The 23,245-nt window shown below is 34.7% G+C and overlaps 1 protein-coding gene across 3 annotated transcripts in view; it reads left to right on the forward strand.

Moving 5' to 3' along the window:
* The window catches only part of LOC136773112 (calcitonin gene-related peptide type 1 receptor-like), a 153,539-nt gene that overhangs the window by 11,815 nt on the left and 118,479 nt on the right, over positions 1–23,245 (forward strand). For all 3 annotated transcript variants that reach the window (XM_066726533.1, XM_066726532.1, XM_066726534.1), the window contains exon 2: positions 21,120–21,184. Coding sequence is in view for 2 of the 3 variants with exons in the window: in XM_066726532.1 (XP_066582629.1) it covers positions 21,167–21,184 (18 nt within the window). In the remaining variant the exon portion in view is untranslated. The remainder of the gene's footprint in view (positions 1–21,119; positions 21,185–23,245) is intronic.

Raw genomic sequence — 23,245 nt, forward strand, 5'->3', positions numbered from 1 at the left:
CCCCACGTGTTCACCACCAGCGATTATGTGGAACCGTCAGCCTCCCTGTACACGTGAGCTAGATTCATAGCGTGGAAAACGTCGAGTTTTCTCCTTTTTGTCTAAACGATTCGTGATTCTGAGTAGAGCTAACAATTTTTATTCACTGAAAGTGGTAATAAAAAAATGACTAACTCTCTCTCGTTCCTCACTTTTCTATTCATTTTATATATACCTCTTTATAAGCCCCGTAATTCTATTGCAAATATTCTCAATAGAACACGAACTTTTAACGAACAAATGAAAAAAATTAATTAATAAATAAAATAAAATAAAAACAGATAAAAAACAGTAATTTGAATGAAACAAGAAGAAGAAGAAGAAGAAGTAGAAAAAAGAATAAAGTGTAGGAAATATTTGAGGAAGCTCTAGCGATAAAAAGAATGATTTATGTCAAGCTGAATGTCGTGGAAAAACATACTGTCTAAGTAGGAGCAAGAAGAGTCAAGAAGACATCTATACTTCTCCACTATTTCGAAACAAGTCGAGGCATGGAATGGTTAAGCAGCATGAGAATGAAATAACTTTTGGTGATTTGCACGAAAAGGTAGGAGATTATGCAAAACCGCGCGTGTGCTGCAACCGAAATGCACTTTACGTTATTATACGTTTCTTTTGACCAAAGAAATATGAATTCCTACACATATCTTTACTGTCACTTACCAAGAAGTCCCAGCCTCCTGTAGAAACCATTTTTCCATCACGGGTTCTTAGGCCATATATCAAGTTATCTTGGCATGAAAACACTTCAATTATGCTTTTATTATTTAAGCACACAGAACAGTTACATTTAAACATTAAGGAAATTCTATCTAGAAAATTCGTATACTATGAGTATCAGGAAGAAAGAGAGTCGTATATATTAAAATAAGTACTTCATTTGTTATGCAAAAAGCTCTTTTCACTCTCGATTTACAGAAACTAGTGCATTTAACAGTACGTTTCCTTTATTTTACAAAAATATTGTACGTAAACAAACATTCGTACAATTAATTGATTGATTGACACAATGAAAAATAGTCAAGGCTAACTAACATTTGTAATTTTAACCAACTTGAATTATTTTTAAACCAAACACTTATTTCAACCTCGCAAAGATTTGTTATATCTTCGATCTCAAATTAAGAAAAATCTATTCTTTCTATACGTTGACGCGTAAAAACGCTGAATAGGAATCCATTTTATTCAACATTTCAATATTATTGAATTTACGGTTTCTGTCATCACCTGTTTTATTAGACCATTATGCTGAGACTGTCCGGGCTTTATGTGATTTCTGAATGGTAAGACAGCAACATAAACTGTAACCGTTCCTACGTTCCATTTCTTCTTAAAGTAAAATACAATCGTATCAATACCACGATTGTTCGCATAAAAATTTGTTACTTTCGAGGAACATCTACTGGACACAAGCAACATATTCTTTCTTTATAAACATATAACATGAGAAAGTCTTTAAATGATGCTATAAATTTGATAATTTCTTCATTCATTGACGAATGACTGGAAGGCGAAAGAGTTACTGTGAGAAATGATTACTCGCCGCGTAGACGCAATGTGAATCTGAAGATTTAAACAGACACATTGTATATATTATAAAGAATTCCAATTAAAATAGCCAGCTTTAAACTAATTGAAGCAAATCGATCCATTTGCAAAAAGAGAAATGGCGAAGGATCTGCTTCTAATTTAAATGACGGTATTGGAAAAATAGAGGCGAGCGAAAACTCTGACATTAACGATTGTCAGGCCGTGGATACTTTTTATACTCGTCCTATTTTACTTCACTACAGAAAATTTGTCAAGAAAATGTCTGAAAACTTGGAAAAAATTAATTAATCCCTTCGCCTGTTTTCGAATTGAGGGAGAGTCGCTCGAAAATCGATTATTACTACTTAAAATCTGAATGTACGTGTTAATGATAAGACATTGATTTGTGACCTTTAAGAATTTTCCCGTGCATCCTGTTATAACCGTTCATTTTAAGCCAAAGTATTCGCGGAATGTATTCGGGGACGTGCATAAACGTAGCGCAGTTGTATTAGGAAGCATGACATTATTCTACAGTAGCTATCTCGCGAAGTAGAATCAGCCATATTGCGTCAGACCAAATGATCCCTTGTCTTTACAGCTACGGCTATAATTTTATTCCCAAGCTACCATCGTCGACTGTTTGTCTCGCGTTTCGCTTTTATTCCTTATTATACCACCATCTTCCGTTCCAGACTGCCTGAATTGCATTGCGAGCCACGCAGCTGTGGCCCCGATTTTCCCTCAAAAGATAGCTGTCGTCATCGGCCTGCACATAGTGCTTCACTCTCTCTCTCTCCCTCTACACTCATCCGCTAGCTTTTTCCAATGGAGCTCAAAGGACACCCAATAAAGCGTGTTCAGCTTGTTCCACTTCGCATTCTCAATTTTTGCATAAATTACATCGATTCATTTTTCCACTCGTCAGCTTTTCATATTTCATTATCCGTCTTTATCTCTCCCACTTCTTTTCTTCATTATTCAATTGTTTTCCTTTAAAGTTCGATAAAAGCAACGATGAAAAGTGTGCGTTAATTCGTGTCTCGATCTATGCAGAATTCAAGAAAAACGATTGCACCAGCATGCTGTCCTATTACTGATGTATCAATATTAAATTTTGAAGCTTGTTAGAAAAACGCAGGAAATAGACACGTTTGATTCTGGAAGCATTCAGGGTAAATTTCCGTGAGGGATGGAAGCTTATCGAATGTCGCGCGGGTAAAATAAGCGAACTCTGCAGGACGAATCGACGTGCACTTTATTCGTGTAAACATTGTTCGTTATATCATCTTACCATCTGCACCCTGACCCCACCTTTCTACTGCAGGCCGTGTTTACTTTAAGAAGTGCTCGCTCGCCTTGATGATATTTATCGCACGGGTTCACTTTCGAGAACAATATATAGTTCTCTCTCTCTCTCTTTCTCTCTCATTTCCTACAGAGTCCTTCAGGACCAGAGTAAGGATATTTTATTTATTGTTATCAAACAGCTAGGTTAATAATGTGTTACCAAAATCTTTATCAAGATCTTACATACAAAACGTCTAATATGTTTTCATCAATTACTAAGTGTTTATATACCTAAAATTTTAACAGATGTTTCAAGGGAGTACTTTAAATTTGTATATTTTTGACCCACATTGTTAGGCAAGAGTATACGCTTTCAAAAATATTGAATGTTTTCAAGCAATCAAGATGAACATTATAGATCATAGTTAATATTAATCTATTTGAACAGAGAAATTATTCATTGCTGACTATAATTTTCTTCCATGATTATTTTCATTTGTTTATTTGTAGATTGAAAATTAAGAGTTTTTTGCAATACTATTCTATATATAATTTTGCACCTCTGTCAGGACGGTGAGGTGTATAATTTAATATTACTTATATGAAATACAAATAAGATGAAAGTATCCAATACATGATTAAAATTTTAATACGCATATTTTTGCATACTTAATTTTACGCGTCAGCATAAGTAGAAAATTTAAATAATCCATTATATTTGATAAGGTATTAAGATTTAGGGGTTTTTTAAATGAAATAAATACTAGAATGATTATAGAAAAGGAATATGATTATAACTTAACGATATTAGCTGACCTATATTAGCTTAATAAAATCAGCCTTAAATCCAATATTTACATAGGATTTCCCCAAAATAATACAATATTCTTATATATCATGTGGCTTTAATAATAATTGCCCTCGCGCGCGCAATGATTAATAAAATACTATAAATACATTTAAATCCCCACATCTCTTCAATCGAAAATTCAGCTCCTGCGAATTCTTGAACCAGAAGACTCTATTTCTCTCAGTTTATCTATGTATCCCGTTCATTCCCTCCCTATATTTCATATCGTAACATTTTTACTTTTACTTTTATCTCTCTTCCTCTCTAACATCTCTTTCTTTTCTTCCTTCCTTATCTATTTATATCTGACTTTATCACCCCTTTTTCTCACTCTCTATTTCTTATCGTGCCACCCTCTATCCCCCCCCTCTTCTCCCCTTCTTTCTCATAATATATCTTGTTGTCTCGACTCCCACCCCTCCTTTTCTTTCTCATTTTCTTCCCCTTTATATATTTCATTCACCCCCTTCTCTGTCTCTTTCCTTCTCCCTCTATCCTTGTTTCGCACAAACCAAACACTTTTAAAGCATCGCAAGCTCTCCATCATTACCACCCCATGCATCGCTAAAGGCGTTTTAAAGATCACCGGCCAATTGCGGATAACCTCGGGCGCTCTTTAACATCGCAGCTTCTCTCAACTTTTCTCTACCAGAGATTAAACTTTTTTTTAACCCTTGCTAGCTTGAAACTTCAAACTTTAACGCTTAACAGAGAAGACTGCAAGCCTTCTTCCCGAAACTTTAATTAGCTAGCGTTTTAGCGAAAAACAAAGCCACATTTTCTTCCGGCCAACATATTGCTCGTGTAAATATCCATTTCACAGGACAATGCTCCTTTCTGCATAGCAATCAGAGCTCTGGTGCAAAAGCTAAACGTCCAACTTTTTACTGATTTTAAATTCCTCACTTCCTGAATTTTAAGCAATCTCATATTGCCAGCTATGCAATTCAGATTCTCTCTTTACATGATTAGATTCGAAGCTTCCTGCTGTAAACATTTGCTTGAAGGGAAAGGTCCTTTTTCACTTTTATCCACAATGGAAAACATTGGGTAGTCCGGATTTAATCATTATCGACCAATCAGATTATTTGTAAATTCATGAATCTATATTCACAAGAATTGATCAAAGTCACGACTGTTTTTATTTTTATTCACCAATCTCTACATGAACCAGCTACACGATTATTCCTCATTGCACTTTAACCTTTCATTTAGCTAGCTAGAGTAATTCCGGTACATCCTTTTGAATGGTTAATTAAGTTTTCCATTAATAGAAAGAGACATTTTTAAATCTTATTATCAGAGTATTTTAACTGTAAATTTCACTGTCGTTTCGTGATTAGTTACAGTGGTTGAGGGTCTGGAAGCATCGAATGAAAATTAGAGGGAGGAAGTTCCTGAGGAATTTGCTGGAATTTGAAGTATAATTCCGTATAATTCGTTTTTGAGAGTCGAGGATTTGCGAATCCATCAGTGATAAGTCTGTTAGCTAAGTGCTCATCCAATCCATTGAAATAATCATTCGACAGCTTGGAGAATGTAAAGTTTAGACTTTGTTCTCTCTCTCTCGTATAATTACAAAATGTTTCTTTTTATAGTGATCGAAGGGGGTTAGTAGTATCGAATGAAAATTAAGAAGAGGAAATTCTTGAGGGAAGTAAAGTATAATTCGTTTTTGAGAATTGAATATTTGCGAATGCATTAGTAATATGTGTTCCTTAGCCAAGGGATGATCTACATTCTGGCAGACATAATATTAGTATAACATATGGAGAATACATTGTTCAGGTTTTAAATGTTCTCATAATTACAGGAAATTCTTTTTTTCAAAGTAATTAAGGAGAGTCAATAGTTATATAAGTGAAAATAAGGAAGAAAAAGAACCTGGAAAATTTGAAGTATAATTCGTTTTCGAAAATGTAGGATTTGCGAATGCATCACCGATAAGTTCCTTATCCAGGGATTATTCCAGACTATTACAGAGATAATGACTATATCAACATGGAGAAAACAATATGCAGACTTCGTGTTTTCGTAATTATAAAATTCTTTTTTTTTCAAAGTAATTAAGGAGAGGTAGCAGTATCGAATGAAAATTAGGAAAAGGAAGTTTCTGGGGAATTTTAAATATAATTCGTTTTTGAGAATCGAGGATTTGCCAATGCATCAGCGATAAGTCCATTGGCCAAGGGCTGATCCAAACGATCGAGATAATATTGGCGAGCACGTTCTGTGATTCATTAACGTTTCCTATTGGCCTCGATTCTCTGCTTACATTCCATTCGATTCAATTTACGATATCGACGCCGAGGGGTATGCATGTGTTTATACTGAAAACACGCCATAAATTAATGATCATTGCTTCGACTCTGCGATGTATCATTTATGAAATCCCACTGCACACCAAGATGTTTCAATCAAATTTTATCAAACTCATTAAAAACATTCCACGAGCTTTGCAATTATGCTGGACGGAATGATCACGATCCTTTGATAGCAAACACACAATGCACTTACCACGTAGTATTACAATATTACAAAATTTCGTTAAGATGTTTTAAATTACTACAGCTATTGTTGAGTTGGCAATTTAGGGAAAGATTTTCTTGTCTTTTGTGGTTGCTGAAGGATGAGAGAACATATAAGAGAGTTAGGGGTGTAATATGTTTTTAAGGTTTGTTGAGATGTTCAAGTGTCGAATATGCGGCACCCTTTATGAAAATCTCTGAGACGGAATTCAAAGGTTAGTGCCTTACGTTCTATGGAAGAATATGCGAGGTATATATGAAGAACGTGTCGAGACTACGAAGATTTACACGAGCGATTTGTCGGTTTACTGAGTTACGATCTTCATTCGCGTGTTATAGAGTTCTTTACATTGCACTATTTTAGAGAATGAGTTTTATGGGCAAAAATAGTAGAGTAACAATCAGGATAGTCTCGAATGGATTGGAATAAATTGAGCCCATTTTTTATATTGGCTTAAAATGGAATTTTAATTTTTAATCGACCAGACAAAATTTTGTTTAACGCGTGAAAAAATATTTAACTGGGGAAACCAGCATTAATCAAAAGGTACTGTAATACACATATTCTTTGATGTGCCACTTTAATTCAAATTACACAGTGATTATATACGAAGGACTAGAACAATGTAGCTCGTAGGAAAAGTTAGAAGTGAAACTTTTGGTTCTCCATGAAAGTTCAAAGAGTCGTTGACGAATGAATCGACTCCGAAATGTCAAGTGTGGGACAATATGAACCGAGATAGAGAGAGAGAGAGAGAGAGAGAGAGAGAGAGAGAGAATTTGAGTGAGTATGAGTAAAAGCAGAAGTGCGGATTCAGTCATGAGTGGCTGTCCCTTGCGCAGTGGCAGGAAACGCATTAACAGCAACTACTATTTTCTTCTCAAGCTAAATTTGTGCTGCTGACTAGTGCTGACCCAGACGTTGTAAGCGGCCAATTGTGGAACGCTGGAGGCCCATATTGATATCCATGTATCCACCACTATTATATATAGCCTTTCTCCATGATAAGACTATGAACTGCAACTAAAGCATGTCTATTCCCTAGCTCGCGTCAATTCCTCATTCACCGATTTCTTTAAATAGCTTGCACCTTCGCTCGCTTTATTATGTTTCCTTTGAAACTCATAAAAAGTAGATACCTAGAAACTTCCGCATTTTCTACTAGTCACAGGCTCCTATCTTCAAAAAAATTCCGAGCTATTGAAGCGATTTGATAAATATTCCATTCGCAGAAAAATGAAAAGTACCAGAATTGCTTTGCTCCAAACAAAGTTTGCCAATAATTACTCGTTCTGGTATTGTAGCAATGCTATAGACATTTCTTTTACGGGGAAGGATTAAATTACGGAAATTTCGCGTTTAAATTAGCGAAAAGTAGTTGCGCTTGGTGAAAAGGGAATATTAGGGGTTCCTGTAATATTCAAAAGGAAGCTTCAGTATTTCCTGGAGGAAGAAGGGAGAGAGAATACTTCGGCACTCGAGGTGAGAAACTTCTTTCCTCGGAAAGTGAAATTGTTTAAACCGAAGGGCTCCAATAGGTACTAGGGTACTTTGTATATGTATATATTATATGCAAAGAAAACAGGGGAAGAGAGGTATTACCTTCCTGGAATCCCTAACTCTATTAAGTGCAGCAGGGAATAAGATTAGCTAAACATAAGCACACACAAAGGAATCATGACCAAGAAAATCACTATGGCTCTGCTCTAGTGATATTACATAAATTTCGTTTGAATAATAAATTGACTAAATTAGTAATTAGAAAAAGGGTAAAAATACATCAATGAACAGAAAAGGAGACGTAGCTAACAAAAAACAAATATTTTAATCAGGTAAAAGAATATGTTTCTAAGCTTCCAGTGGAAGTGCTTAAAATGATTCAAAGTATTAGTACTTTCATAGGGGTAGTTTTAGTTCACCTCCTATTCTCTCCCCTTTTCTAGGCCCCCTATACCCTCCAATAAGGGTCAATGAAGTGGTTGACATTTCAATGCGGTTCAGAATGCATACAAACGCATACACGAGTAGAGATGCTTTTGTCAAGATAGAATTGTGCGATTATCCGTATATAAGTTTAATCCATTTGGAAACTCGGGGCTTTGACGATTTTACGAGTTTAGCGTCAAGTGCGCGCGTAAGAGTCGCCGTGCCCATAACTCGATTGATGTTTGCGAACGGGGGAGGAGTGGAGTTATTGCACTGCAGCTTATAAGCATGCACTCGCTATACATATATAGGATGTAGAACTTTTGGAGATAGACTGATTCGAGGGATGAATTCGTTTTGAGAATTGGTCGCAGAGAAATTTTCATAAGTGGTTGGGATTGGAGAGGAGTGGTGCAGGTGAAGCGCGGAATCTAATTAAGTGCACTGCACGTAGAGTGAGGGGGGGGGGGGGAGTGAAAGAAAGGGAGAGTGTAAGAGAGATTGAGAGAGACTGGGAGCGAGGGAGTAGTAGAAGAGGGAGTCAAGGCAAATAGTGCTCTTCATGGCTGGCCATAAGGCACGCTAAATTGATTTCCGACCTCGTACAGCTTCTCCCTGGGATAGACAGAGACAGAGACAGAGAGAGAGAGAGAGAGAGAGAGAGAGAGGAGGATCGCGTGTCTTCTGTTTACATGTGCGCGTGACGTGTGCACAGTCGTATGTAAACAACACCGAATGTGCGTATACGCGCACTCCCCCTTGTGTGCATGTCGAACGTGTTTATGTCAGTGAGACGTCGCAGCGTACGTGTGTTTGTTCAGTGTAACTGTGCGAGTCTAATAGGGAGAACGGGACAGATCCACCACAAGGCACACACACTCGCACACGCACGATCCCGAGTGCTGTCCTCTCTGGAGACTTCCTAATCGGGCCACTGCACGCCCCTTCGAACTCCTCGACGCTCCACGGGCTCCACCTTATGCTTTCCCTCTTCTCCGGTTCCCAGTTTCCTCATCCTCATCCTCATCCTCATTCCCATCCCCTCCTTATCATATGCCTCTACATTCTCTACTTCCCCTTCGGCCATACTTCCAACAATAAACCACACTCTCTTGTTTATCGTTCACAACTGATTCCACACCTCCAACATTAATCACTGGGCCAATATAGAAATCCTTCCTGAACCCATAAGAAAAAAAGCCTACGATATTCGAGATTTTCCTTTGCAATTCGTGTGTAATCTCTCAAGTGCTTGCTTTTAATTTGGATTCCAGTCCTTTCACGAAGCTCCATCTTTGCTTTATCTATCCTGCAACTCCTAGTTTCCTCATCCTCATTCCCTCCCTTTATATCATACGCTTCTACCTTCTCTCATTTTGTCTTTGTGTCCATGCTTGTAACGATAAACCAAATTATTCTGTTTATCGTCTACATTTGATTTTGTATACCCCTGTACGATATTCGTAAACCTTTTTGCAATTATAATTTTTGTTGAGATAACATGGTTTTGTAATCAAGTCAATAGTCTGTTTTCGCTGCATATACTATTGATTACAATGCATACAAATTTGTATTAAAAATATATACATTTTTTGTTAAAAGTGCAAGCAACAAAAAAAATATAATATAATAAATGATTTTGGTAAATATCTTTCCGGAGGATAATCTTTGAAGTGCTTGCTTTTAATTTGGATTTCAGTCCTTTTTCAATACTCCACCTTTGCTTTACTTCACCTCCACGTATCTCTCTTTCCTCATCCTACACCTCTTCCTTTTCCTAAACCACTACCTTCCCTCTTCTCACACACCTCAACCTTCACCTTCGTTCATGCTTCCTACAATAAACCGCACTCTCCTGGTTAACCGTTCACTATACCGAGTCCATACCTACAATAGCCATACTCAATTTTGCATCTTATTATTACACGTCAATCTTACTTTGAAACGATATTCGTAAACTCGGTTTGAAAGACTGAAACTTCTGAAAATAGTTTCTTGAGTTTGTTTACAGTGGTGGTCGAGGACAAACTTGCTGTATAATTAACAGAGCGTTGCTCCTCAAGACAAGATGTTATTGTTTTTGATTTTACTACCTAGATTTCCCTTTAAATAATCACATCGCAAACTCACTTTGCGAAACGATAGTCGTCAACTCCGTCGATCTATCGTGGTTGAAAGTTTCCGAAATAGTTTCTTTTTTAGCGGTTCTGGCGTATATAAACTTGATGTGTAATTAAAAGAGCTTAATACCTCGACGAGAAGGTATTATTGTTTTTCTATACGTACTCTTAGTACACTGGCTTAGTGATGGGGTATGCATCAGTGAGATGGTAAAGAACGTTTAAATTAAAGTAGAGAGAACAACAAGAGTTGGGGAATGAACGGAGACGAGGGGTGGGGAGTACGTAGACTTTGCGTTGCAACGAGACAAGGCCGATTTAATGAATTCGAATCTGTTGATCGTAACGGTCACTCGCTGCATTTTATCTTGGGGACGTTTGAGGCCATCCTTCCCTTTAATCAATTTGGTTTTAAATTATACAATCGAATATAAAAGCCTCGCTTATTCTATATTATTTTATGTATTATCCTGCTTAAAAGTTACTATAAACTCTCCTTTGCCATTTAATTGATACAATTATTTATGTATATATATTTTTTTGTATGACTATATACTATTGATTTGTCATCATTGGATTGTAACTATTTCTTAATAGAATAATAAATGACGTTAATTCCAGAGTTTCATAAATGAGCTCCATTGAAATGTTTTCTCCTTATAAATGACATAAATGACTTTGAACCTCGTGTACATACGTGTAACTATGATGGCACAGAGGGTTAATGAATGCACCTCATTTAAGGTCATTCGTCGCTTTAATCTATTTTGTTATAAATTGCAATGCATGCAATAGGTGATACTATTTTATTTGATATACCTGTTGAAAAGTTATTAGAGGCTTTGATTTGCAATTTATTTAGTACAATTATTCATACATTTTATCAATGCAGCAATTTATTAATCGTTTAAACCTGACCTTTTTTTATAGCTGTATCAGTGAATTGTCATCTTTCAATTGTTACTATATTTCTTAATAGGATAATAAATGACGTTGATTCTCAAGTTTTATAAGTGGTTTACCTGATCTTTATTGAAATGTGTCCTCCTTATAAGTGACATAAATGACTTGGTACCTTGTGTACGCATAGATAATCATGAAGTCAGAAAGCGTTAATGAATATCTCATTTGAGACTGTCCTTCGCTCTAATCTACCTTGTTGCAAATTACAGCGAATGCGAAGGGCTCGCTTATTCATATCTATTTGCTTTTATGTACCTGTTCACAGTATATTCAAGGCTTGCTTTACAAGTTGGTTTATTTTCTGTACCACTATACGATTATTACTCTATTATGAAAGAGTAAGCCCATATTGTACTTGTTCAAATCCCTAGATTTTTTTAATTGTCATGCTACGTATATTGATGTACATATGTCAAAGGATATGTAATATACATATACCTTTTATTGAGTATTGATGGATAGTAATTTTATTGCAGTATGTCAATTCTCACTGGAGAAAGGAGGATGTTGCAACATATATTCCTTTGGAGATATGCATGGATACGGTTGTAAATTGGGGAAATGCGTTAGCTTCGCTTATGAGGTTGCCAAGGAAATTCTAGCAGCTTTTCAAATATCGAGAAATGTCAAGCAGTTAGTTAATCTTAATATTAAATTTTAATGTAATTTATTTTAATTTCTAAAATTTGTACTATCCCGTTTATATATTATCTTTATCAAATTCTTACTATTTCCTTTTTATGTGTGTTTATACATTTACATCTAAAACCTTGATTATTTATTATGATTATTCATATTATTTTTCTGAAAAAATATTTCTGAATGAACGTATCAAGTTTTACTTCAGATCATTAGAAAAGTTTTACTGTAAGACGTATGAAAAGAAAGCTTTATCTGATTTCCCACCTAACCATTTATCAAGAAATGGATGTTGTTAGCTTAATTATTGTTTCATATTTATAGCAAAATATGCACGTGCTTCGGTTAGTGATATACACTCTATAGAAAATGTAATGTTCGCGCTGAAATCCCTTTTAAAGCAATTTCTTATCAAAAATTCTTCAAAAGTGTAGCTTACTCATATCGATTAACTTAATCACAGATTTTCGAAGGAAAATACAACATGAAAGGCAACATCGTTGCTCTACTCTTTACTACAGCATATTGTCTTCACCTCCTACGACATTTCTGTTAACCAATTTGACTTGAAATTAAGTTTTATTGTAAAGCACGCGCGCGCGCGCTCGTAAAGGGAAACAAATTAATATATAAACAAAAATTATAGTTATTAGTATGTTCTTAAATTTTGGAGACTGAAAAGTTCTAAGTTTTTTTTTTTGCAAATTTGATATAACATTACATAATATAAATACTCTATTGTATATGGAAAGCAAGCGCTCAGAACTTATTGAATAATAAAACAATTTTTGAAACAGTAATCAGTCATTTCCAAGCAGTGTGTGAGTAAAATATACCACGTATTACGAATATAATCTCATTATTATTTCAAGAAATAAAGGGGTCGTGTTAAAAAAGCTTACTAGGTCTTGTAAAATTTAATTACTAATAATAATACTTAACATTGTAACATTTATTCTCATAAGAAAAAATATTGAAACTAAGTATAAATTCAAACACTTGATAAATGTTTTAATAATTATTCCAATTTGTTATTAAATCAGTGCTTTTCTTTTTATGTGCTAGAGAAGTAAATCCACTTTTTTTTTCAATTAAATAACGATTTTTGCTACCCTTGTTAAACTATAACCGCCTTAGTCGGTTCAGCTTCAGTCAATCAGTCGATTCTTCCAGGCTCCAATTAATCGCGTCAACCAGCTATTGCTTGACAAGCTATTATAAAACTTGCTTCGCAATTGAGTTGCAGTTCTTTACTACTGCTTAGTTTCATCATTATTACACAACCATTATCATACATATTCTCTCTGCCAGTAAAAAAATAACAAGAATAAATTTTAAAGTAGTTGGAATGGTGTGTACTCTATTAAAAAATATGACGAATCAAATCAAACAAACAGTCGGTTATTGTGAGGTAATTGTATAACTTTTGCTCACTTTTCGTAAAGTAAATTGAAGGAGATTAAAAAATATTGTTATAAAGTTATTTACTACCATTGACTAGAAAATTTGTGAGAGTGATTTTGCATTCATAGGTAGAGACTGCAGTATATTGGATTTCAAGATCATTGGTCGTTCCGAAAATCGTAGCTGCCAACAACAAGTAACATGCAATCTCTCCTACTGTGCAACACGTGGAAAACGTGAAATGTAGAATGGTGAAATATTAAGAGTATTTTTCGAGAGAATTATGGAAAAATTTAGAATTTTTATTATACTTTATTATTAGTAAATAAATGTACTCAATGCATGTGGATAGGGGCCAATTTTTCGGAAATTCTTAAAATGGTAGTAAAGACGAGAAGGATAGTGTTTGGAAGCTATTATATGTATATACAGTATATTTTTATCTTATGGGGATGAGAGACAGTCGAAGGCAATTTGTGACACCCAAGGACGCATCGCTCTTATAGCATATCGCTCTTTATTGTAGCTCCGACAAATCGCTTATATACATGTACACTATACATATACGCGTTAACTGCATACACATATGTATACTATAATACAAATACAGAATAGCAAAGTCAGTAAAAAGCTTCTTACATTCGTGCCACCTTTGAAACTTATTTTTTTTTCTCCCTCCTCTTTCTCTCTCTCTCCAATCATTCCAACACATTGCCAGCAATATCCTCTCCGGCGCTTCCTCTCGACACTTTTCCTACTACCGAAATAGGAAAAAGTCATTTCTTCATCTCGAGAAGACGAGGAAATTCTTGTAAACAGATGCTCCTGGATGAAACTTGTACACTTAATATTTATATATATATATATATATATATTTCATTGCATCTAGCACATTTGAGGATAATAATGAATCGAAAATCAGAGTAAGGTTAATAGGGTTGTCAATCTTTAAATAAATTATACCTATATAGTATAGTTTCTTGATGAATTGTGTTTATATACTTGATAACATTTGACATAGTTAACATTAATATTGGACAGACTTGAACAATCTCTTTACCTGCTAAGAATATTTAAAAAACCTACCTCTCATTTGCCGAAGATTTTGTTCGAAAGATTTTTCCTTCCATATCACTTGTAGAGAATGCAGGCACGTGTCAGTGGCAATTTCCAATCATATCTCGCTGTTTACCACTGTATATTCATGAAATAGGTATTACCGGTACACCAATCAGTATACTCGCTAAGAAACAGGAACGAAAATATATACAGTGACATACAAGTCAGAAACAATATAATATTCGTATTGTAAATATTCTAATAAGAACCTGTAGATAACAGCTTTTTCAAATATCACTGAGTGATCTAAAATAGATATCGTAGTTATTTATGTGTACTAGTTCGTTATTATTTGCTGGACAGATCTTTAAATGAAATAAAAATTTCAAACACGTTTTCCTACAAAATCTCTGGATATAAGGCCACTTTGCAGTAAACGCTTCATAATAGTATTTGGTTTGCTCTTAGATGGGTGTACCTATAGTGCATTTCATAGGTGGATTCTTTTCAATGGCGAATCGCTATCGACATTGAAAATGCTAACCTTCAAACGATACTTGCTCACACATGTGACCAATATCAACATTCTTTGTCACTCTATTTATAGATTCTTTCTTCCTCCTTTACGCACCTCTTCCCTTGTTTACTCTAATTATGCAACGTTACAAAACGTCCAAGCGTTGTTATGCAACCTTGTAAAATTCTCTTTAAACAGCATCAGTTTTCATCTTTGTCCCATTACAAACTATTCCAACTAAATTTTCTTCTATGGTGTAAATATCCGTATACTTGTGACGAGACGTTCTTATTTTTCAAATTTAAAAAATATCACAATCAAATGTTATAAAATATATTTTTTCATTAAATTTTTGGTTTCAAGTTTTTATTAAATAATATAATTACATTTAAATATTTTCCTACTTACTTGTAATTATGATATAATAATAGTCTATTCATCTTTAGTAGCAGGTGCTTGTTTAAGCTTTAGCTGTGTTATAGTAATATAGTATAGTAATGATAAAATCAAATTATATTATATATTATGTAGGAGTAATTTTGTGCGCTCTAATGAATTTTAACTCAGTTAAAAGACGTGTAATATAAAATTCTATGGAGATAACACTAAAATGGGGTGGAAATTAAGTTTTGTCTGATCACTAACACTTATATTTTGAACATTTTGTACGTAGGAAATATTTCTACAAAACCTAACCAAATTGTGTAAAATTCAATATAATTTTAGAACAAAGATAATTAAATATTACCACAGTTTAATTCTGTATACGTTTTAATCATTTAACTTATGTATAAACGTCTTATTATGTGTTTTGTGTCAATAACAGTAGGTCGCAAGCAAGGAACAATCGCCCCCTATTTTTCTAAAAAAATATATAAACATAATTCCGTTCCAATTTTAGTACAATGATGGTCTTTCAATTCCTATAGGTTAAGTTAGAACGACGTTATGTGTTTATGATCGAAAATGCACAAGAGTCGATTGTGTCGGATGGTAGAAGGTTTTGCTTGGGTAAATAAGCAACTATTGCTCGTAGCAGATGTGTTGGAGCAAGAGTCGTGTTTTGGTTTACACAAGAGCTCGCCGAGAATCACGCTATTGTCCTGATATTTATGTTTCTCTGCCACATCCTCGCTCGACCTCTCTTCTCTTTTCTTGAACTATCAAGCTGCCATTTTTTGTAGAGGCTTAAAACTATACTTTTTAATTAATTTCATAGAAATAGGTCATATGGACCTCTATAATAGTGTACCAGGGAATTAATGGGATACCATGATATTTATGATAAGGTGAAAAATACAGATTGTTCATTTGATCCAGAGGTATAAATATAATTTTGCGAATAGAGAGAAAGAGACTGAGAGAGAGAGAGAGAGAGAGAAAAGAGGCTGCAAGAGGGAACTGGATTGAATTTGCAATTTCTGGTGGTGGGAATGGAAAGCGATGACAATTCGCATCGGGAATCGACAGTTTCGGAAACAGTATAACCGTAGAAACGTTTACACGACATTGAAGTCTTGGACGTTAGCCAGGCACGTAAATTCTATTTTTACAATCTGTCGGATGTTTACCGAGCACATGGAAATCACCACCTCAGTAGCCGTGATTCCTACTTTACCGCATTGGCCAATTGGTTTTTTGGCTGTCACGTGTCAAACAACATCTGGTCGGTTCCCACGACCGACTACTGTATTGTAATAGTAGTAGATGTGTGCGTCGGTGAAATGTTGCAAAATAATAATAATAATAATGGCAATAATTGGTACATGTGTGCGTTAACAGATTTTCCATACAACATTTTTCAAATATTCGATCAGTCAAATGAACGAAGCTCTCTTCTCTTGCCAGCTGTCGCCATCTGGAATTTGCGTCAGCTTTTTTCCCTTCCACATTTAAAATTACAGATAGACACGCGGGCGGGATAGAACGCGTTCGCTTTAAATATTGGAATTTTCTCGTAGCATTCGCATGCCCTTGGCTAAACTCACTATTGGTACATTAATTTTAAAATACACCATTTGCTTTACAAACATAAACTATTAACGTCCATTCAGCCGCACTTTGTTTGTCGATTAAAATCACAAATGAATTTCTTACTTGCGTCAAAAATCTCAGTAACTTTTTTTTCCTACTACCGTTAAATAAAAAATTTTCTAGTATTTCCAATTTAAGACGAATCTACAATAATTCAGAAAATTGTTTCATTGATCTCTACTTGATTTTTCAGACATTCGAGAGTTGATTTAATTTAAAAGAAAAATAATAAATTTTAATCAATAAAATAAATAAATTTTTATGGATATAGATTTTATTTGTTCGTTATATTCACAGTCAGTATCTTAGTGCCCAGATTTAGGAGCAGAAATGAACGAGTCACGTGATCGATGCAAAATGTGTTAAGTAAATAGTCCATTAACGCGTATTGTCACACGATGACGATAAGAAAGCTTGGCATCTGTGTCTCGAAAGCTTTCTGAGATCTATAGCTTTACCTAAGCCTGAGACTTCTCGGCCAAAGTAAATAATCAGGGCATATATGAGTTTTACGCTGTTTAAATATTAAATTCTTCTTATATCGGCAAAAGCATGGTTTTACCTATATTGACATGCATTGCTTGGTACTTATAATGATTCCTATGTAGGTAAAAGAGTAATGGTAGGAAAAACTGATTCTCCTAATCACTCCTAATTAAAAATTGAAATGATTCGCCATCAACCTAGTTGACATGTATCTATTTCACTCTTCAGCTGATAAAAATTACAATTACAGTTAAATAGAAAATGAGTGAAATATGTATTGATAAATTTATATAACGAATTCTTGATTGTTGGAATTTCAATGATCCTTTAGTTGAAAGTTGTGGTTGGTGGTTAATTAATGAGGAGCTTTGTGGTAAGCTGAACTATAATTACGATAGCCACAAATTCTGTGCGTTAGTCAGCATAAACCCTAGTAATGTTTAAAGGATTAAATCATTTTAATTTTTTACTTTCATTTTTCTGTAGCTACTCTTTAATATTCTAAATAAATAGCTTCATAAATTTTGAAAAATATATAAGGTTTTTGGTTAACTCGTGCCAAACTGATAATTTTATATAAGGTGGAAGATTTTAAGAAGGCAATTTTTATATTACTATATTTATACACAGTTATTACGGATTAAACATTATTTTTGTCCAGAATTTTTATTGGTAGAATCATTTGATGACCTTGACCCATTAGTCTGTCATCGAGGCCATCCGAGGATTAATAAAAGTTTTGAAAATATATAAGACATTTTTATTTTTTAATAACTAATGAAAATGAAATATAAAAATGTAGTGTTATTAAAACTGTTGAAAACTTTATAAGAATTTACAGATGTACCGCGAATTATATAATTGGGCACCTTTTATATATACGGAGACAATACACAAGGAAGTTAATAAAATTTCCTTATCTGCCTTGGCAATTTCAATCGTATATATTATATCCTCACGAAAATGTAGTTATCCACTCTGATTACATTTTCTCCGTAGTTTTATCAAGTTTTTCCAAGAATTTTCCAATAAAGACGAATGAGAAAACGTGGCGGATAATAATCGCGCTACTGGAAATATTGATTTTCTAATGGCACCAACATCATTATATCCAGCAGCCACGTTTATTATCGTGAAACCTTGCGGGCAAATTGAATTTTGCAAAAGTGGAAATTGATACGATGGATCATTCCTTTTCTATTAATTGAATTTTGGAAAATTTGATCAGCTCTCCTGCATAATCCTGAAAGGTTTTGAAGGATGAGTTTGGGGGATCAGCTAAGGTTTCCATTGTAGGGAAATTTAGAAACTGCATTGATAATGGAGGATGGGAATCCCAAAGGGATCGAAACACGTCTGCTAGTAGTAAAAGGGCGAGGAGCTGGTGCATTGGAAATGTGGAACAGTCGTCTCTTCGTAATTTGAAATGAATCCACGAAGGCACTTGGTTAGAAAAAAAGCAAGCTACGATAAGAAAGCCAATTGGAGACGCGATTTGACCCTCGATTCCTTATTACTCGCAATTTTTTTTCCATTAAACACGATGAGTGAACACGGGATAAAGATTTACTTTACTCGAGCGTGGAATAATTTGAAAAATATTAAATTTTCCAGAACTCTCCTTTTCATCGAAACCCCTCCAACTAAGTCCAGGTTTAGTTTGATCAAAGAAAATTGAGAAGGACCCTGTTACGCGAAGCACATAATTTAAGTATTCCAGGCGATATTTAAAAATAGAAGAAAAAGGTCAACGAAATTCCAAAGATCAAAGCACTATATAGCTTAGCTACAACTTTGGATTGAACTGCGACATAAATCTGTTATTTTTATCTCCTTCGGACACTATTTCACGAATTTTCTGCGATACTTTTCTACAATTGATATGCTGAGTCGTGGACAAAAAGCGGTTTGTATACGATCGTAAATTTTCTCCTTGAAAAATCTGTTTGAGAACTTGAAGCTAATTGCGTAAATCTTCTGAAAGGCATATATATACTATATAGCATGTGTATACATATAGGTAATTCTATACGATGCTCGACACTTTTAAAGACTTTTTATTCCGCAGCTGTTATCCGGTGCGGTTGTTTGGGGTTTTATTGTACGGAGTTTTCAAGAAATCCTGGCCGTTACTTTTTATTCGCTTGGAGAAAAGTATGGTGGAATAAGATAAGCGTGTTATTGCAAGTCGAGTAACCGTTAAAATTCCTCCAGACTCACCGAAAAAAACTACCTTTAATTGGAGAGATAAAGAAATTAAAAAACTCGGTTAGCGTTGGTGGAACGGAGAGCGCTCGAAATTAAATTTGCTCTTTGCAAATGTTCTCATAAATAAATGAATATAGGCATCCTAAGCGGAGTACGTGATTAATCCAGTTCTGTACGGACTATCACGCTTAGCGTCATTTATTTCACGCGCTGCTTATCCCGACAAATAAACAATTAGCTTTTCTTTAATTATCCCTCTTGACGATCTCGGTGATTATTCATCGATCCTGATATTTGTTTGCGGATTAATGAAATTCGCGAGAAATTACAAGCACGATAAATTAATGCTCGTGTAAGAATTGGTAAGGGTAGGAGTTGAAAAGAGAAATGTGTGTGACTTTTTCAATAAAAAAGTTTAAAAACTTGTGCAGTGTGTGTTTCAGATTGATAATAATAATATATATCTTTGTTGAAATGTGGTTAAGAGTTGAATGACAGAAATTGTACACAGGCTTTTGTTGGGTAGAATTATAAGAAGAAGATTAGAAAGAGAAAAGTGGGAGGGAGGGGGGGGGGGGTGTGGAAGTGAAGAAATTGCAAGGGTAATGGTAACGTTGGAGGGGGATTGGCATACCGGGACAGCAGCAGTGATCTTAATAGAATGGAAATTGAATCGATTTGCCCGTAGATGCAGCGGCTAAACTAAATGGGAAACTATAATGGCTCTGTGGAATTGAAGGTGAAAATATCGCACTGGTAGCATCCGGTTAAGTCTACTCGTGTTATGTTAAGCCCCTGCCGTTTTTTTATTCGATTAAGAACGTTGATCCATCCGATAGAAAATTTCAGAGACGATGCTAAATATCTGTGGTGTTTTCGAGCCTTCTTAAAATAATCTCGCACCAATTGACGCTGGGTTGGAACACCCTTGCTCCACCCCATCCTTCACACATCAGATGGAACTAAATGGATGTTCCGTCGCTGAAAATAAATTCTCTCCCTGATATTCGCATGACCAAGCCAGAATAGAAACTCCATTCGATATACCCGACTCCATTCATTGCGTCTGTATAATACAGTATATTATACAATTTTATAAAAAAGTCTCGTTTTCTTTTTCTAAAATTTCTCTAATAACAATTGCACTGGTTAATAAAAAAAGAAAAGAACAAAAAAGAGTCGAAATAATTTAAAATGATGTTCCGCGGTTATGTTAAAATTACTTTATTTTGTAATTATGTGTTCGAAACTAGAATCGGTTTAATCATAGTGCAGTAGTACATCTATATGTATTAATTGAATGAACGAACGAAGAAAAAGTTGAAGTTTTCTTATTAAAAGCACTACCTACATAAAATTTATACGTACCTCATACTTTAATCGAATACGTTTTACGCCCTGTAAAACTATACCGTTCAAATCAATTCCAGATCAAAGCGAGCTCTCGGAATATAAACATAATACTGTAGTAAAATAAGGGAATACGGATTTTCAAAGCAGCTTATATCCGCTTTTATTGTTTTAGAGATACTCTGGTCGATCGAGCTGCGGAAACCCATCGAAACCGTCAACATGGAGAGCCAGACAGAGGTGAGAATTGATTCATTTTCCCAATCCCACACACATTTTTTCTTTCACGAGTCTTTCAATTGGAAAAATTACGCAAAAAAAAAGATTTTCATTTAAAAACGTTTCATTTTTTTGACAAAACTTTTATCTGCATACTAATATAAATTTTAAAGTTAGGTGTATTGATAAAAAAATCGTATTAATCAATAAAGGTTAGAATTTTGATGGTCTGCGCGAATGACCTTTTGGGTTATATACAAAGCTGTAATGAAGCGACCGTGCTAACTTCAGGAAGGTTGCTCCTGTGAGGGCAGTTTTACTATTCATTTTCAAGCCTCGTTAAAATAGACAGAGAGAGCCCTCACTTCACATCCAATGGGTAATTTTTAAAAGTCTATATAACTCGGTAAACATTGCACCGATTTTAATGAGAGTTGAAGGGTTTTAATCAGAGAGACTTCACGATGCACCTAGCTCCCTTGATATCATCAATTTTTTTCTTTCACTCTGTATAATTATTTTGTCCCGTTTTTTATTATTATTATTATCGTGCACAATTTCCGTGGTCTCTCAATAATATCGTAATAATAAGCCACTTCTCGTCTACGTATAAAAGATTTCATTCCTGATCGTTAAAGACTGCCAATTATAAAGTCGTTTACGTCGAATGGCGGTCTCTAATTATTTTCCCAAACGCACTTGTGACGCCTTTGCAACTTGGAACAAGCGTCCGCTTAAAATTGTCTCTTATAGGTATAGGCTTATTATAATTATCCATCGCATCCATGGAGAGTACCATCAATAGTTTCGTTAATTACAGTTTCGAGCTAAACAATATAGACCGGAAATAATCAAATTTTCCGCCAACTATACCTTCCCGCCTAATTTGCTAATGCATTTATCGAACGTTTCACTTTAAAGCAAAAATTGTATTACCCTCTTCAATTATTTCGATATTAAATCTGAAACAATAGGAATAATAGAAATGAACGTATTTTATATCAAAACGATAAAGATTAAGAAAACTTTCGTTCGTGCTATTTTAATTAACCCCATCACTGTGGACTAATTACGAGAAATAATAAATGGACACTGCCCAGCAGTTTAGTTTCAAATTTCACCTATATTATAAACGTACTCGTGTCGGTATATATGATTAGCTTATAAAAATATTATATATATATATATATATATATATATATATAGGATGAAATTATAATTCGCAATTATTCAACGAATGTCTTCATTTTCGTAAGGATAATTAATTAGCTCAGAATAGATTGCACGATAAGCGGTTACATACGTTTGGGGCAATGTGAAGGGGTTAATTCGGTTCTGATGACGCATCGTGCGGCATAAACAGACTCGACAGAGCCATAAATTATCCATCACGCGGTACTTTAAAGCTCTAAACACACGATGTACCAGATTTTACACGGAGTTTTCACCTATCTATAATATGCGAGCAAATAAATATTTACTGAAGAGTCTAACGTCTTTCGAGTCAATTTGCTTTTCGATTTAAACGTGGGCCGATGAGTCTTTCTTTGGATTGCTATGGCTCATCAAGAGGAGAGGAGAGCCGTTTCGTAAACTTTCCTGCATAAGAAACACTCGAATGCAATTTTACGCTCGCGCTTCTGCCTTGCTAATGATAAATCGCTGCCATCGGTTTTCATTTCTCATTACTAAACTAGCGAATAAAGCATCGAGATGGAAAAGTCAAGCATCTCTATAGAGAAACGTGAATTGATTAATCTCGAGCTATTAATATATTGGAATTGGATCGAAAAATTATAATAAATCACAGCTCAAGAGACAGACAGTGATTTATTGTTTTTTAAAAAATCCACCAGTTGAATTAATGAGAATGACAGGAATTTCATTCCTTTAACTTTGTTCCTAGGATTTATTAATCAAAGTGCCATGCAGTAAACGTAATTTATTAATTTCACTTTTATTGGCCTGCTAGAGTCATTGAGATTTTGAAGAAATGAAATTTCAAGGGTTATACATGCGAGTGAAAGATGTATGCGGGGAATATAGCATAAACTCTGCGAGTAGTAAACGAACGGTTTCACG

Source organism: Prorops nasuta, unplaced genomic scaffold, assembly GCF_024137725.1.
Source record: "Prorops nasuta isolate Cenicafe-Biocafe unplaced genomic scaffold, Cenicafe_Pnas_1.2 PNAS00004, whole genome shotgun sequence".
Taxonomy (NCBI): domain Eukaryota; kingdom Metazoa; phylum Arthropoda; class Insecta; order Hymenoptera; family Bethylidae; genus Prorops; species Prorops nasuta.